The 14,803-nt window shown below is 57.8% G+C and overlaps 3 protein-coding genes across 3 annotated transcripts; all 3 read left to right on the top strand.

Moving 5' to 3' along the window:
- Positions 1-314: 314 nt before the first annotated feature.
- EsH8_I_001588 (uncharacterized protein) lies at positions 315-1,648 on the top strand (the record flags this gene model as incomplete). The annotated part of the gene is made up of 6 exons (XM_083269001.1): positions 315-413; positions 465-683; positions 751-1,087; positions 1,137-1,255; positions 1,314-1,491; positions 1,548-1,648. The coding sequence occupies 6 exons, from the start codon at positions 315-317 to the stop codon at positions 1,646-1,648; spliced, it is 1,053 nt and encodes a 350-aa protein (XP_083119439.1).
- Positions 1,649-4,284: 2,636 nt separating this feature from the next.
- On the top strand, positions 4,285-5,232 carry EsH8_I_001587 (BTB/POZ domain-containing protein; the record flags this gene model as incomplete). The annotated part of the gene is made up of 1 exon (XM_083269000.1): positions 4,285-5,232. One exon carries the CDS (start codon positions 4,285-4,287, stop codon positions 5,230-5,232), a length of 948 nt encoding a protein of 315 aa, XP_083119438.1.
- Positions 5,233-11,056: 5,824 nt separating this feature from the next.
- On the top strand, positions 11,057-13,720 carry EsH8_I_001586 (alpha/beta hydrolase; the record flags this gene model as incomplete). The annotated part of the gene is made up of 1 exon (XM_083268999.1): positions 11,057-13,720. The coding sequence occupies one exon, from the start codon at positions 11,057-11,059 to the stop codon at positions 13,718-13,720; it is 2,664 nt and encodes an 887-aa protein (XP_083119437.1).
- Positions 13,721-14,803: the final 1,083 nt, after the last annotated feature.

Below are 14,803 nucleotides of genomic sequence, written 5' to 3'. Positions count from 1 at the left end.
TTCCCAAGCAGCTGCCATCCCGTGGTTAACGGCGTCTGGAGGTATCATGGCTGGCAGAGATCAAGCCAGGAAGTAGCATTGCTTCCTATTGAATCTCCCACATGTCCTCACTCCCTGAGTCTCTCCATCGTTCTGATTTCTCTGCCTGGTATTCTCTCCAAACTTTCTTCCTTGGCCTCTCTTCTGGCTTTTCGCCAATCCACAGTTTTTCTCTTCCCCCCAGACTCTTTCGGGATCAAAAGCATCATCTCTTTCACCATCCAACCCTCGAAGCCTTCTCTTGTGTTTTCCACCAGTCTTTGTACTTCGTCAAAATGAACGCCTCCGTTACCACTCCGTTGTTGCACGGCCAAGGCGATTTCCACGATGGTGGTCTGCCAACACCGGCCGCCTACGGCCAGGTCCAAGACCATGTACGTGCTCGCGAGGTGCTCTCTAGCATCTATTGACATCCTTTTCCTTAGCCGGCGTTTCTTCGTGCATGTCATTCTCCCTGGCGGTCCTTTTCCCAGAACGCCCTCTGTTGGGTCCGTGGCGGTGTCGTTGCCTACCTGACAGCAGTCGGCGCAATGGTCCTCGACTACAAGCTGCGAGAGGAGTCACCCTACTCTAACTGGCGCGTCATCTTCGACTTCTCCGTTGTCACCTTTTCTCTGCTTCTAGCCTACCACGCGATTGTGTTGGTGCGTCATGCCACATCGTTCTACCTGACAATGACTCCTTGCTGACCTGGGCACTGCTTGCCTCCAGGGCTGGACGTACACTCATCTTTACCATCCACACATCGAGGAAACCCGCAGTGGCTGGGAGTACTGGGCCTTGAGAGCATTGTCTCTTCCTCGAGACATGACGAGTCTTCGCAAGCAGTTCTACTTCACCATGTTCTACACTATTACCACTGTTCTCACATTCATGAACACCGTCATTTACTGGTTTGTGACTCTGGAACATGACGACAAGACCAACGGCGAGCCCCCCAAGCCCCAGCCGTCTGGAGTTTCGTCCGTGTCGAACATGCTCGACGGCTCGTTGGGATACGAATGGACTCGTTTGGAGGACATTCACAAGAACGGGCCACATGAACCCTGTGAGTCATTGTGTTGAGGTAATTTGGCGGAACCTAACAAGCCTATTAGTCACTGAAATCTTTGGTAAGGGCTGGTTCAAGGCTTTCGTCATTTTGAACCTGTTTGGCATCACAACCCTCGTCTCTCTGTTCGAGATCTTTTGGCTCAACAGCATCAAGCGTCCATTTGTGAGTGGCCTTGTACCTGGAGAGAACGAACGTATGCTGATAAGACTGGTGCCTCCAGGCCGTTGGTGCACACACTTTGGGCGTCATTTTCTTCGCAGGTCTCTACCTTGGTTGGGCAGCCATCGGCAAGCTCGAGACTGGCGCCGATGCCTTCTACTGGCTGAATGAAAAGGAGGTCGGATCCCGTGAGGCCGTGGTGGCATCATCGATTGGATTTGTCATTCTTGCTCCCATCAGTGGGTTCCCCGGTACCTCGTGACATTGGATCCGAGGACGCTGACTTGTTGACCAGTGTACGCGCTGATGTACGGTCTCGTTGGTATGCGCGAGAACATTGCCCGAGCTGCCCATACGAGACGGGTAACCGCCGCTGCCGCGGCAGCGGGCCACTGAGGGACTTTCGGTTCATACGGGTCTTGTCGGAGATGAACGGGGCACACGTCGGGCGGTGAGCACGGCGGTGGCGGCCGGGTCTGTCGGGCTTGGCCATACACAGTTGCCAGGTACAACGATGGATGCCTCAGATTGCAGGAGGAGCGATAAGGCATGCATCGGGCTGGAGACGATTGAGGGGGTGTAGGAGGCGGTGGAGGGGGAGGGCGTCAGGGAGGGTGAACATACGACTACCAAAATAGCCTAGAACATCATGACTTCCAACACGCAACTCCTATTCCCGAGCCGAGGCACTGGATGGTGAATGAAGCGTGATTGATGGAGAGGGAAGTCCACGACTAACGGTGCCAGGTAATGGTATCTTGGGCGTTCACGGGACGGCACGCGAGGGGAAGATGGAGACGGGGTAAGGAGCGGTGTTGAGGCGGTGATGCAGGTCACTGGGTTTGCCGACAGTGAAGACAGGCTGAGGGGCAGGGATTTGGGTTCACAAGCGAGCGGGACAGGGTCCTGGTGGTCGGTCATGATTGGCGAAGGTGGTTTTGTGCCTGAATCTGCCCGACTAGCCGCATACGCCAATCTTGGAAGGGCCCAAAAGCGGACGATATGGTTTTTGTCCGAGGAGGGGAGGGAGAGCCTAGAGGGAGGGGGGTTTCGCGTGGGTTGGTTCGTGGATCTTGGGTCAGCTGGGATGTTGGGCTCACGGGTCGGGATGAGATGAGATGAGGGTTCGAGCTAATTAGTGCGGAAGATGAGACGGAAACTGGGCTGGGCCTGACGAACTTGTCAGTGCCAGACAGACGCCGTTCATGGCGGCTTGAAGACGGTCGGGCTCGTTTAGGTTGTGGCTAGTGAGGTTCTCGCGGGTTCCGTCGGCGCTACTGAAGCCAATGCGATGCTGTGAAGTTTAGGAAGGTTGATGCTGGCGAGCTCCAAGTCGTGGGAAAAGCCATCGACGGAGAGGACCGAGTTGCATAGTAAGGCATCTACACGCAAGCTCGGGTTGCGTGAGGTATCGACGATGACGGCCTGAGGCGGCGGAGGCTTCCCAGTTCCCATCCATGAAACCTCAGGCCACTCATCAGGGGGAAATGGGGAGGGGAGAGGAGAGGGGCGATGATGATGAATGAGGGGAGTTGCAGCATCGAGAGAGCTTCCAGATGGCTCGAGGAGATGTACACGTACGGCAACCATGGCAACGGTACGGTGCATGTCCACAAGGTCGATTCACCAACCGGAACGGTAGAAGTTGAGCCGCCGGTGAGTTGGCACCTTGGCCGAATCAGTCGGATACCTTATCAAGCACGAATCTCTGTTGGGCAGACGAGGTAACAGTACTCTGGGCGGCGGCAGCCAATAACACGACCAAGAGGCTGCCGACCGCCTTCGGGGGACTTCTCTCAGTGTCCATGAGGTACCCATGAGGGAAATGAAGCATCGTCCGCAATTGCGCGAGCCCCGCGTAGGGGCTCCCTCACGTGGGCGACCTACGACAGCGCATGCGACGATGCTGAGGTGTCGGTGGTCGACCGTCTTGGGCCGCCATTCCCGACCCTTGGCGGGCTCGGGGCGAGCGAGGTACATGGCGAATGTACACAGGCCTGGCTCTGGCTGCCAGCGCACCGGGAGTCCTTTGGTCTCGGGGATCGGAGGAGGGCTGGCCCCAGGGCCGTCAGGGCCGTCAGGTAGCCTCCACATGTACCGATACCTTCTTACCTTGGTCTTGAGGCAAACGGGAATTGAGTGTGCGTTAGCGGCTGCTCCCCCGGTTGGAGGCGCCCCGGGGGCGGTTGGCGGGTACTGGAACACCACTCGACGTCGCTGACGTTCCATTTCGATAGGCGTTAGGCGGCGATGCTGCCTGCCCGCCCATTCATGCTTGCTCGGGTTGGTTGCACACACACACACGCATCCCATCGCCCCCCAACAGCGTCAATCGCCGTCCAGCAACGCCTGGCGTCAGCAACGCGCGCCAAGTTGTTTACCCTGGCCAGGCAGCCTAGCCCTCCTCGCCCTATCACGCCGCGGCTCCTGCTACGCAACGGCCTCCGGCTCCACGCCAAAAATACGGCGGCCGGCCAGGGCGGCAGCCAATGACAAGCGGCCGTCGTGGTCGGGGACGCGGGAGAACATCACCAACCTCGCGGCCGGTATAAATAAGACGGGCCCCCCTCCGCAACCTCCCCTCTTCCTTCTGGTTCTCCCCTCCCCCCCCCTCCACCACAACCAAAAAAGGGTCGCAAAGTTGCAAGTTGGGAATACCTCCTTGGGTCCTTCGTTTCTGAATCCCTCCAAAGGAGACATCTCCCACCCCGGACCCCCAGTCAATCTTTTTGTGTGTCACTTGTCCCTCACTTCTCTCACTTCTCCCCGATCTTCCCCCTCCACCCTACCCCCCCCTTCCTCCTTTCCCCCTTCTCCTCTATTCGCTCATTTCGTCGCTCTCTACATGTCTTCTATCCCGTAGACAAAGACATATAAGGACCCTGTGCAACGCGCCTCTACCGCTCTAGGTTTCTTGTCTTCACACCATCGTCCCATTCGAGCTTCCATACCACACCACAACGACAACAACAATAACATCAACAACACCCTTCTTCAGAAACAAGCCATCCCTACCACAACCAGCCGCCGGCATGTCGTTGTTCAAGCGCACGTTTAGGTCGCAAGACCCCAACGTCCGCGTCGACAAGTCGTCGAGGATGAAGAAGCCAAGCTCGATCCGGGATCCCCAAAAGATATCGAAACTGCAACGGTCCATGACGGATGAGCCCTCCATGGCCCCGCCGGCCGTCCCCGCGCCGGTGCCGACCAAGGCGGGCAAGCCCGTGGCCCCCTCGCCCATCGTCACCCTGACGGTCGGCAGGGAGGGCCGGCTGTTTGCCGCTCACGAGGACGTCCTCTTCCAGTCGCCCTTCTTCGAGGCCGCCTGCCGAGGCCAGTTCTTCGAGTCGCAGAGCAAGAGGATCTCCCTCCCCGACGAAGAACCCGAAGTCTTTTCCTCCGTCCTCGAGTACCTCTACAAGGGCGACTACTACCCCCGCCTCATGCACAACAGGCACCGCAACTCTTGGGAGCTCGAGGACGCCGTCAGAGGAACCCCCCAAACATCCCCCAACCCCGAAAACAACAGAGGCGGCCGCGCAGCCGCCGCCGGCCCCGGAATGGTGCCCTCCACTCCCACAACGACAACACCCAGTGAGGCAACAATCTACGTCTCGGGCTGCGGGCAACAAATCCTCCGCGACACGGTAATATACTGCGCCGCGGAGCGGTACGGGCTCGAGGAGCTCAAGCGCCTGGCCCTGCGCAAGCAGGGACTCCAGTCCGGCATCGACGTCGGAACCATCCTGCGCTCCGCCCAGTACGCCTACGCCCACACCCCGGACTCGGACTCGCGGCTGCGCGCTCACTACCTCGCCCTGGTCATCCGGTGTCGCAAGACATTCAAGAGGAGCGGAACCATGCAGGCTGAGATGGAGCGCGGCGGTAGCAAGCTTTTCTTCGACCTGTTCGTGGCCATGTGCAACCACCTCGACGATGTTATCGACCATAGCAACGCGCGAACACCCAGAACCGTCTGAGAGGGTTTTTGGTTGGCGGTCGAGTTGACTCGACCAGCAAACACATGTGCAATTATAAAGCGAGCATGGTATTTGCCACGGCGTTAAACGCGGTTTGTTCTTGTTCTTTTGGCTCTGCTTCGGGATTGCATCAAAAGGAAAGGAGGTTGTCTGAGAAGCGATCCCAAGGAGGTCTGTTGTTTTTTTTCTGCCGGTTGTCACTTTCTCCCCTCTCTCCCACACCAGATTGGAAAAACACCATTTGGGAGCTGTCTTTTCGTTTGAAAAACCATCTCCACTTCTCATCGAGGTTGGCCGAAACCTTTCTGGTGGATTACCGGAGTCGAGAGGACTAATACACCGCACACGAGAAACTCATTCCTCCCGCGCTTCTTACTTTCTCACTTCCCGCAAACCTGGACGAGTTTCCAATACAGACACTGCGGGCGTGGCATTTTTTTCTCCTGCCAAACTGGCGTTTACCCTCTGGGCACTATTCCCCCCCTTTGCTCCACGTTCACTCGTAGGTGGCGGGAGGGGGAGAAGCCCACGGCTCATCAGAGAGACTAGAGGAAACGAAAACGAGAAACTTGCTACTCTTTATTTCATACAAAAAAACCAACAAAACCGACGAAAAAAAAAAGACACCACCGACCAAGTTTGTTCCTTCTCAACTGCTTTGCTTACTTGGGAACGAAACCGGGGGCGCAACTCAACTTCTCTTCTCTCTCATCTCCTCCATTGCGGAAAGGAGCGGCGTTACGGTATTAGAAACACCGGGCACATGTTGAATGGTGCCAGCAACCATACAGATTGTGTTTTTTGTCTTCTTTTTTCCTCACCGATGGATACTACGGATGTTTAGAGGAACGGTAACGTGCCCGCCTCAACTCCAGGGCAGGCCGAGGAGGGATAAGAGCGAAAAGGAACAACAGGCTTGGCGCTCCCTCTTCGCGCCCGCCCGCCAACAAAAAAAAAACGGAACATCTCCCAACGCAACAAAACATGTCAGATTGAACCGACCACATGTTTGTTTTCCTATGTTACAGGGAATGGATTTGGATTTGGATTTGGATGGAGGATGTGCGGCCTGCACTGGTTTTTCCGCTTTTGCGATACAGCTGGGCGGTCTTCTTGTATGAAGATGATGATATCTTGATGATTTTCGTCGGGGCTATCCCTAGCGGATGGCCCTTGACCGGCTTGAGCCCTCACCAGGGCGAGGTAATGAGAAATTCGGCCACCTCATGACTGTTCCCCCTCGTATGACCACGTGATTGATTGCATACCTACAAGTGATGTGTTGATTGCCCCCTTGTTCGCTAGAGACTGTCCTGAGTGCAGATGACGTGACAAGATGCATAATGTCACGGTTTGTAACCCGACTAGGGCTCTTCTTCTTATGAAATGTCTATATGAGCTCCTCCTCCAGCCTTGTAATGACAGCCAGGCAAGCTCTTAACCAGCACGGAGACCTTTTCCCAAACCGTGCATATCACGCAGAGAACGCCCCGTCAGCACCAGGCGATTCTCCGGGAGCCTTTCGGCGACAACCAATCTGCATGTGTCTTCAAGGGCGAAGGGGGTGAACATACGCCTCCATATTTTCAACCCGGCCTGATCGTCGTCGAAAGCCCTCCCTTGCTTCTAGACTGCGGTTCCCCCAACGCTTGGCAGGGACCACGCCGGGGGCGGGGAGAGGAAAACAAGATTTCTGTACAGGGTAGTCTGCTCTTTGCTTGCTTCTGTCGGAGAGACAGTTTTCCCAGGCGGGCGCACGGCGATCTTCCCCCGTGCAAAACAACAAATCTTTACAAAACAAGACGAGACAAGGCAAGACGGAGAGACTTGAGGGCCTTTTTGATTGATTTGACCACGACGCGACACGCACCCTCTATCGGGCCTTGTTTCTGACACGGCAGTCCCGCTGTCTTGTCTTGAACGTGTTTTTTTCTTCCTGGCAAGCGCACGAATCCCCGTCAGTCAAACATGGAGGAAATCGGCCGGCGGTTAGGTGGGAGCACCAACAATAACGACCGAGACAACGTGTGACGTCGGCAAGTTCCACAGATAGTATACTCAACTGCGCGCAGAAAACTCGGACAAGTGAGAGAGGGGTTTGCGGTTGCATGCGCAGTGTGCAGTATGCAGTATGCAGCCCCAAAAAAAGTTTGATCGAGCAAAACGGGCAAACATGCACCTACATGCACATCACCCGAACTCTGCGTTTACCGTGCGTGCCCACGAGCCGGAGCGCGTCGGTCGGCCCATGGGATGTTATTCTTGGACCACCTTGGTACTCTAGAGAAAGTTCATTCACGTCGGTCGGCCGGCGTGTTCAACACGAACGGGCGGTGAGACATCTGCAGCTGCAGGGCGTAGTGCGATGTACGCGGCCCCTTCAGCGGCAGAGGACGTGGGCCTGAACCAGGCGTGACCGTCGTCGGGGCAAGCGGACGGCGATGCAGCCAAGAGACAAGCGCACCGCAGGACGAGACACGGAAGGGAGAGATCACGATGCTCCTCGCATGGCACCGCGGGCAGGGCGGAGGGGCCATCCGCTGAGAAACATGGTATATAGGGGAGCCCCGACGGCCGCTGACGACCTCCTCCCTCCTCCTTCTCCTTCCCGTACTAGAAAAGCTCATGCTCGACCTGGTTTCTCGCCGCCCCATCTGATTCAGAGTCTGGTTTTCGACGGTCAGCTGCCCGATATCAGTCAGGCATTGCCGTCGATACTTGGCGATCCGCAATATTTATCGAGACAATTTCGAACAGTCGCCAACGGTAATTGCATCCCGCTTCGGGCGCAGATACGACCCCGACAACGGCCTATCAAACCGCATCTCTTGGCTATTTGATCCATCGTTCTGCCCGTACGGTTGGGCTGGCTTCCAGAAGACAAGGAGGACTCGAGCGCGAAGGGGGAATAAAAAAGATACGAAACAAAGGGAAAAAAAGAAAAGAAAAAACAGAGTTCTCTCTTGCGAAGGAAAAGAGTTCACGTTCTGATAGGGTAAGTTGTCACGTTGTATGCGTCTCGTTGAGTCTAATTATTGGTCCTCCCGCCCCCGCGGCTCGTGCCACGTCGTGGGCAAGATTGGTGCGGCCGGGACCCGAGAGAAGCATCCCGGATGTTTGGCCGGGGCCTCAACTTCAAACCAAGTCTTCAGTTCTTAGCTGCGTGTGTCGGTTTTTGCTTCCATCCAACTTCCCGGCTTGTTTGCTCGCTCGCTCACCCCCGACTACGGCCCCGTACCCGACCCCGTCCACTGTCCCCACCGACAGGGTCTCTTTCAGGTATCCGCACCGGGCCGACAAAGAGGGTCCGAAGGGCTGCGGGTGGGATTGGCCAATTCCGAAGGCCAGTCCCCGGGGATGCGAAGAGGGGGGGGGAGGGGGTAGCGCAGCTGGACGCTATGATGTACGACTACGGTACTAATATACGACATGTGAGGAGATGATGGCTGTGGTTGCTTGGATGTGATGAGAGGAAGAAAGGTTTAACGGGCTGTTTCAGGCTAACATTTCTGACGTGTAGGAACTAAGTCGGCGGAAACGTTTGAGCGTTTGAAGGCCCCCCGAAAATCCTCTCGTCTCTTTTTTGGGGTCATTCTCTTGTGCATTCTGCCTTGTCAAAGGACGGTTTGAGCTCCCTCGCCGACGTCAGGTCATCCTTCGCCAAACAGCTAAAAATCTGGCTCTCCGGGCTCCAGGCTTCCCCCCTGTTTAACACCCCCACTATTCCGGTCCCGTGCGCCTGGATTGAGATTTGCACCTGGAAGGGGGCACTCCCGGTCGAGCTTCACATCGCATTCTCTTCGGTACAGGGAACTGTATTCGTATACTACGCTGGGGTGAGTTGCATTCGACTTGGGCTTTCTTACTGTCTACCTCCCCACGCTATTTCTCTCTCTCTCCTTCATTCCTCCCTCACCTCCCTGGGAAGCCCTGGGCAGCCCTGGGAAGCGTGCGAGCCAAATGTGGACGGCTGGCCGCGGTCCATGGCGCTACGGGACCCCTTTTTTTCCCCAATACATGCATCCCTCGATTCCTCTGCCATGCACCCACTCTCCCAATTCGGCCTCGTCAGCCATCTCTCGCCCTTGTGATGCCATCCCATCCATTCCCATCCATTCCCATCCGGCGCCATCCATGCGTGCCTGTGCCCTGGTGCCTTGCAGCAAGGCATGCGCTGCCGTTGTTGTCCGTTGTCTCGGGCCTACCTACCTACCTACCTACACGTCCACCGCGTACGCGCACACTTTAATTCGTCGTTCCGTCTCTTGTCTGCTTTAATAATACCTGCGCTGTCTGAAGGGCACTCGGCATTGCACACCACCTCGTCACTCCCCTTGGCTTGGTGATGCCGCACCACCCAAGACACCAGCCAGTTATGCACTCGCTCGCTCACTTCCCAGCGCAAGGGGGGGTGAGGGAGGGCAATAACACCAATCTGGGGCTAATAACACGCGGCGTCCACCTGCAGTCTACCATTCGAGAAATGACGAGCAATCAATAGAGGCCCATTCCTTCGCCGGCTTCCCTCTGTCAGCCCGATTCGCGACGCCACCGATTTGGATCCGGGCCACCGTCAATGCGACCCTGACTTTGGAGCTCTTCCCTCCTACGTCTTCTGCGCCGTCTGCGTTTCCATCCATTTTCCCTCTATTTTCCCCCTCCTCCTCCTCCTCCTCGTCAGTTCGACCGACGCTTCGACTAAACCAAAACTAACCCTCCCCCCTCCATCCCCGATTTAGCCAGGGGACGAACCAAAAATTCTACCCGCCAGTCACGTTGCCGCCAGTCCGAGCAACCAACCGATTCATCGATTGACTGTGCCAATCCAATTACCCATCCACCCACACGACACGCCCCTCTCACTCTCTCACTTTCACTCTATCGTCTGATCGGGCACAGGGGGGGATCATCATTGGAGGGACAGGGAAGAAAAATTAAGTCCCCAAAAGCCAGAGAGTGGGAAAAAGGAAAAAGGAAGAAAAAAATACGAGCACGGCCCCCTTTTCGTGATCTCCCGTCTGGGTCGATCAATCAACGCGACAAGACGAGACGATACGAGACATTCCGCCCAAGTGCCAGGAAATAATCCTCTGCCGAACGCGCGCCCTGCTGCATTCCGAAAACGCCATATCCGTACCAGCATACCTGCGCTGCGACGACTGCTTGCCATTGTCGACCTGCATGAACAGCAGAGAGAGAGAGAGAGAGACCCCCCCTCCCCACAGTCGCCCACCTTTCCTCGTTCGTCTGCATCCGTCGTCGACTCGTCGGTACCTTTGCCCACTACCACTCCGCGTACCTGCGCCCACGCCCGCCCTGCTGCATCTGGATCCTGCGCCTAGCCCTGCGAGTGCTGCCGCCGCGTCCCTTCGGTCACGTCGCCGCCCTTCGCTGCGTGTGCTAGCGACGTTGCAGACTTCCAATTGCATCCGGCCCAGACGAGACGAAGAAGAAACTTTCGCCCCCATCCTACGCTTACGGTGTAGCCCAGGTCCCGATTGACGCACGGTAAGGGGGCCACGGCCGCCCTAGCTCTGCGTTTCCATTGTTCCCGTTGGCTCTGTCACCGTCGCATCTACTCGGACCCTCTTGATTGTACCAACCGAGTATACTCTGCGCGGTACCTTTTTTTATTTTTTTTACACCTTTCTCTCACTCACCTGACGGTAGCCACGCTTGTTTGGGCCATCGCTGCACCCGGCCAAGTTTTACTCCGTGCCCTCTCCTGACTCCTGAGGCCGGTCCCGGTGCCGTCCTGCTGCAGTCGACGTCGCGTGGCCCAACCCCGTCCCATTGTCCTCGTCTCTGGTCCCTGCCCGTCGCCATGGACGACTACGATCCAACCTCAATCCCCCCTATCCCCCAGCGCTACCGGAACCTGCAAACCCCTGAACCTCGCCCGCGCCGCCGCTCTCTTCCTCCTGCATCCCGCCCTACCGAAGCCGTTTCCAGCTCCCCCGAGGTCATCTCTTCCCTGATCACCAGCTTCTCCGTGATAACCAAGCCTGCCGATCACCACCCTGACCGCCCTGCTGCCCCGACGACCTTGTCTGTCCCTACATCACCTCCCCAGGGCAGCTTTGGAGTCGACTACGGCGCCTTCCACCAACCCTCGATCGAAAAGCTGCGCAGTACCGACGTTCCCCTCGACGAGCTCGCCGCCTCCGCCCCTGTCATCCGGACCGCCAAGCCCCCCTCCGGCTTCTCGCCTCTGACCGCGGCCAAGTCCCCCGCTCGCGACGCATCCGGCGGTCTCAAGTCCCTCCTGCGAAGCTCCTCCCGACCCTCATCCAAAGGCTCCCTCGGTTCGCGGGACGATGCCCAGAGCATAGGCAACCTCTCCATAGAACGTGGTTCCGCGCCAACCCCCGAGCTCAAGCGACAGCGCTCCTTCGACAGCTGGGGCAGGAAACAGGGTAGGGCTCACCGGGGTTTGATGTACATGAGTTCCAAGGAACGACTCCGCGACAACGAAGAAAAGAAGCGCGCCAGCATTGGCGACCGCAGCTCAAACAGCTTTACCGGAACGTCGCTGCGACCGGACCCCTTCCTCGCCGAGACCCCCATCAGCGAGGAGCCCGCCTACGGTCCGGAGTCTCCCACACCAGGAGCAGGAGGCCCCCAAACCGGCGACATGGCCAGCCCGAGCTGGGATTCGGCCGTCAGCCCCAGGCCCATCCCTGCGCGGGACTCGTCCCTCTTCAAGACCGGGTCCAATGCGAAGAGATCGTCCGCAAGGTCCTCGCGGTCCAAGAGAGAGAGCGGCGGCAACGGCACCAGCGACATCATATTTGAAGGAGAGGAGCAGACCCCTACACGTGAGGCGTCGAGGCGGAAACACCTGTCTCGCCACGCTTCCGAAAACGACCTGGCTAGAGCGTCGGCCGACGCATCCGGCAGGTCCTTTAGCCGCCCATTTTTCGAGAGGACACACACAGAGGACCTGCGGAGAACCGGCCCGTTGTTCGAGGAAGACGACGTCGAAGACAGCGCGCCGTTCCCCGCCGTCGCCCAAGGCCGCCGCCGCGATGAATACATGGACCGGAACAGACGAAAATCGGGACGAGATACCCCAGACGCAGGCGACACCCTCAAAATGAAACGCAGCAGCTCCAGGCTCAAGCGGTTATCCGCGCCGCTGAGCCCCAAGGTGGACGAGTCGCAGACCAGCTCGCGAAACTCTGCGGCGTCTCCGGACCCGCGCAACAGCATGCCCGCGGGCTATGAGCGCCCGCGCAGCGCCGACTCGGTCGACGACGCCGTCGAGTCCTACCTGTGCTCTCCTCGGCTGTCCCAAAAGATTCGACACCCGCAGACCGGCCGAGTGATTTCCTTCTCCGAAGTGGGGGATGCGGACGGCTCCGCCGTCTTCTGCTGCGTGGGCATGGGGCTGACGAGATATATCACGGCCTTTTACGACGAGCTCGCGTTGACGCTGAAGCTACGTCTCATCACACCAGACAGACCCGGCGTTGGCGACAGCGAGCCGTACGCCGACGGCACCGCCACGCCGCTCAGCTGGCCGGACGACGTGTACGCCATCTGCCAGGCCCTCAAGATTACAAAATTTTCCATCCTCGCTCACTCGGCCGGCGCCATCTACGCGCTCGCCACCGCTCTCAGAATGCCGCAGCACATCCGGGGCAAGATCCATCTCCTGGCGCCCTGGATCCCGCCCTCGCAGATGAACGTGTTCGGCACGTCCCAGGCACTCCCCCCGACCAACGCGATCCCGACCTCGCAACGGATCCTGCGGGCACTGCCGGCGACGTTCCTGAAGGCCGCCAACAGCTCGTTCATGTCGGCCACGAGCAGCTCCATCACGAGCTCGCTGCCCAAAACCCCGAGGCGTAGCAAGCGCAAGTCCGTCGCCACGACAGGCAGGGACACCCCGGCGACGCTCGGCAACAAGCGGGACACCATGGCCCACTTGGACAAGGAAAATCTGGGCCTGGGGTTCGACCGCGACGACCTCTCGGGCAGACCCGCACCGACTGCCACGGAGAACATGGACAGGATAAGGCCGACCGGCACGGCATCGGCGCAAAGCCATTACGACGCCGAAGCGCAGGTCTTCGCCGCCGCCTCGGACGCGTTGATGGACAAGGAGCGCCAGGCCATGTACGACACCAGACTGACCCATGCCATCTGGGAGCTGGCGACCACGGGCGCCAACCCGGCCGTCGACCTGCTCGTCTGCTTGGAGCGCAGGCACACCATCGGTTTCCGATACGTCGACATTACTCGACCTGTCGTGATCCACCACGGCAGCCGCGACACGCGCGTGCCGGTCGACAACGTCAAGTGGCTGGGCAAGACGATGAAGCGCTGCGAGGTTCGCGTCCTCGAGGGCGAGGGCCATGGCTTGATGGCGAGCGCCGGCGTCATGGGTGCGGTTCTCATGGAGATTAGCAAGGAGTGGGACGATTGGCTGCGCGCTACGTCTAAGAAGGATGGCGACCGCGGGCGAAGGACCGGCACGCGGTGAGAGTACTTCTTGGACCGGTAGTTTTTATGATGTCCAATCTCCCAGGGCCCCCCATCAGCTGAGCAAAGGGGTCTCACGTTTTCGGCAGTCCATGTTTTGGACAAACTCTTTTCTTTGTTTCCCTCCTTCTATTTTTTTAATGAGCTACAGCCGTCTACGATCAGGCCCCGTATTTTTTTGAGTTATATCCAACCCACGTAGGGAGTTGCATAATCTTTTCGAGGAGGTCATGTACGATTTTGTATCGAATACCTTTTGTACAGCGTCGGCGTCGAGCGCGTCTGGAGGCTTTCTGGGAAATGGCGGGTGGGTGTCCTGGGGGGGATGAGCTTGAAAGGGACGAAGCCATAGGACGGGCCAGGACTGGGTGGCGAACTGGGGGATTCATGGGATGCGCTGCTCCCTCTGCAGTATTTGCATGTAGTATAATAGTACAGCTTCGGGCTGCCGACGCGCGACGCAGGCCGCGGGCAGACAACCGAGTAATGTGTTAATACGATATCCTTTGCGGGCTTTAGACCCAATCTCGTTAAAAACCTGCGTGCTCCCTTGGGGGGCCTTGACCAAATTCTCTCTGCACGTTTCTGCATATTTCCTGTACATTTAATTCCCTTTCCCGCCGCGGGCAAAAGTACACACTGCGGATGGAACCCACCGTTGTGTATCCACGATGCGCCCCGTCCGAGACATGGAGATTGCACTCTTCGCCCCATCGTTTCCATACGGGGCCAGCCCACATAGTGTGGAACAAGCGAAGACAACTCAACAACAGCTGAAAGGCGAAGTGCCAGAGTGGTTAATGGGTGTGCCTCGAAAGCACATGGCTTCGGTCGCGCAAGTTCGAATCTTGTCTTCGTCGATATCTTTTGACTTTTTCTTCTGTTCCTTTTTGGGTTTTTGGAGTGGTTTGGTTTTCTGGGCTTTGGCATGGACCGCGCCATGTTCAATGCGGCCTCGACGAGGAGGGGTCCCTGCTGAGTGCTCCCGTTCATGGCTGCAGCGCCGTTGAAATTCCGTGACCGAACATGCGATTCGGGGTGGTGTCACAACGTCACCTCCACGATGTCGTTGGACGGCCATGCC

Source organism: Colletotrichum jinshuiense, chromosome 1 (genome assembly GCF_051148585.1).
Source record: "Colletotrichum jinshuiense chromosome 1, complete sequence".
In the NCBI taxonomy this organism is placed as follows: Eukaryota; Fungi; Ascomycota; class Sordariomycetes; order Glomerellales; family Glomerellaceae; genus Colletotrichum; species Colletotrichum jinshuiense.
The sequence above is the reverse complement of the archived record's forward strand: the minus strand, read 5'-3'. Positions and strand labels throughout refer to the sequence as shown.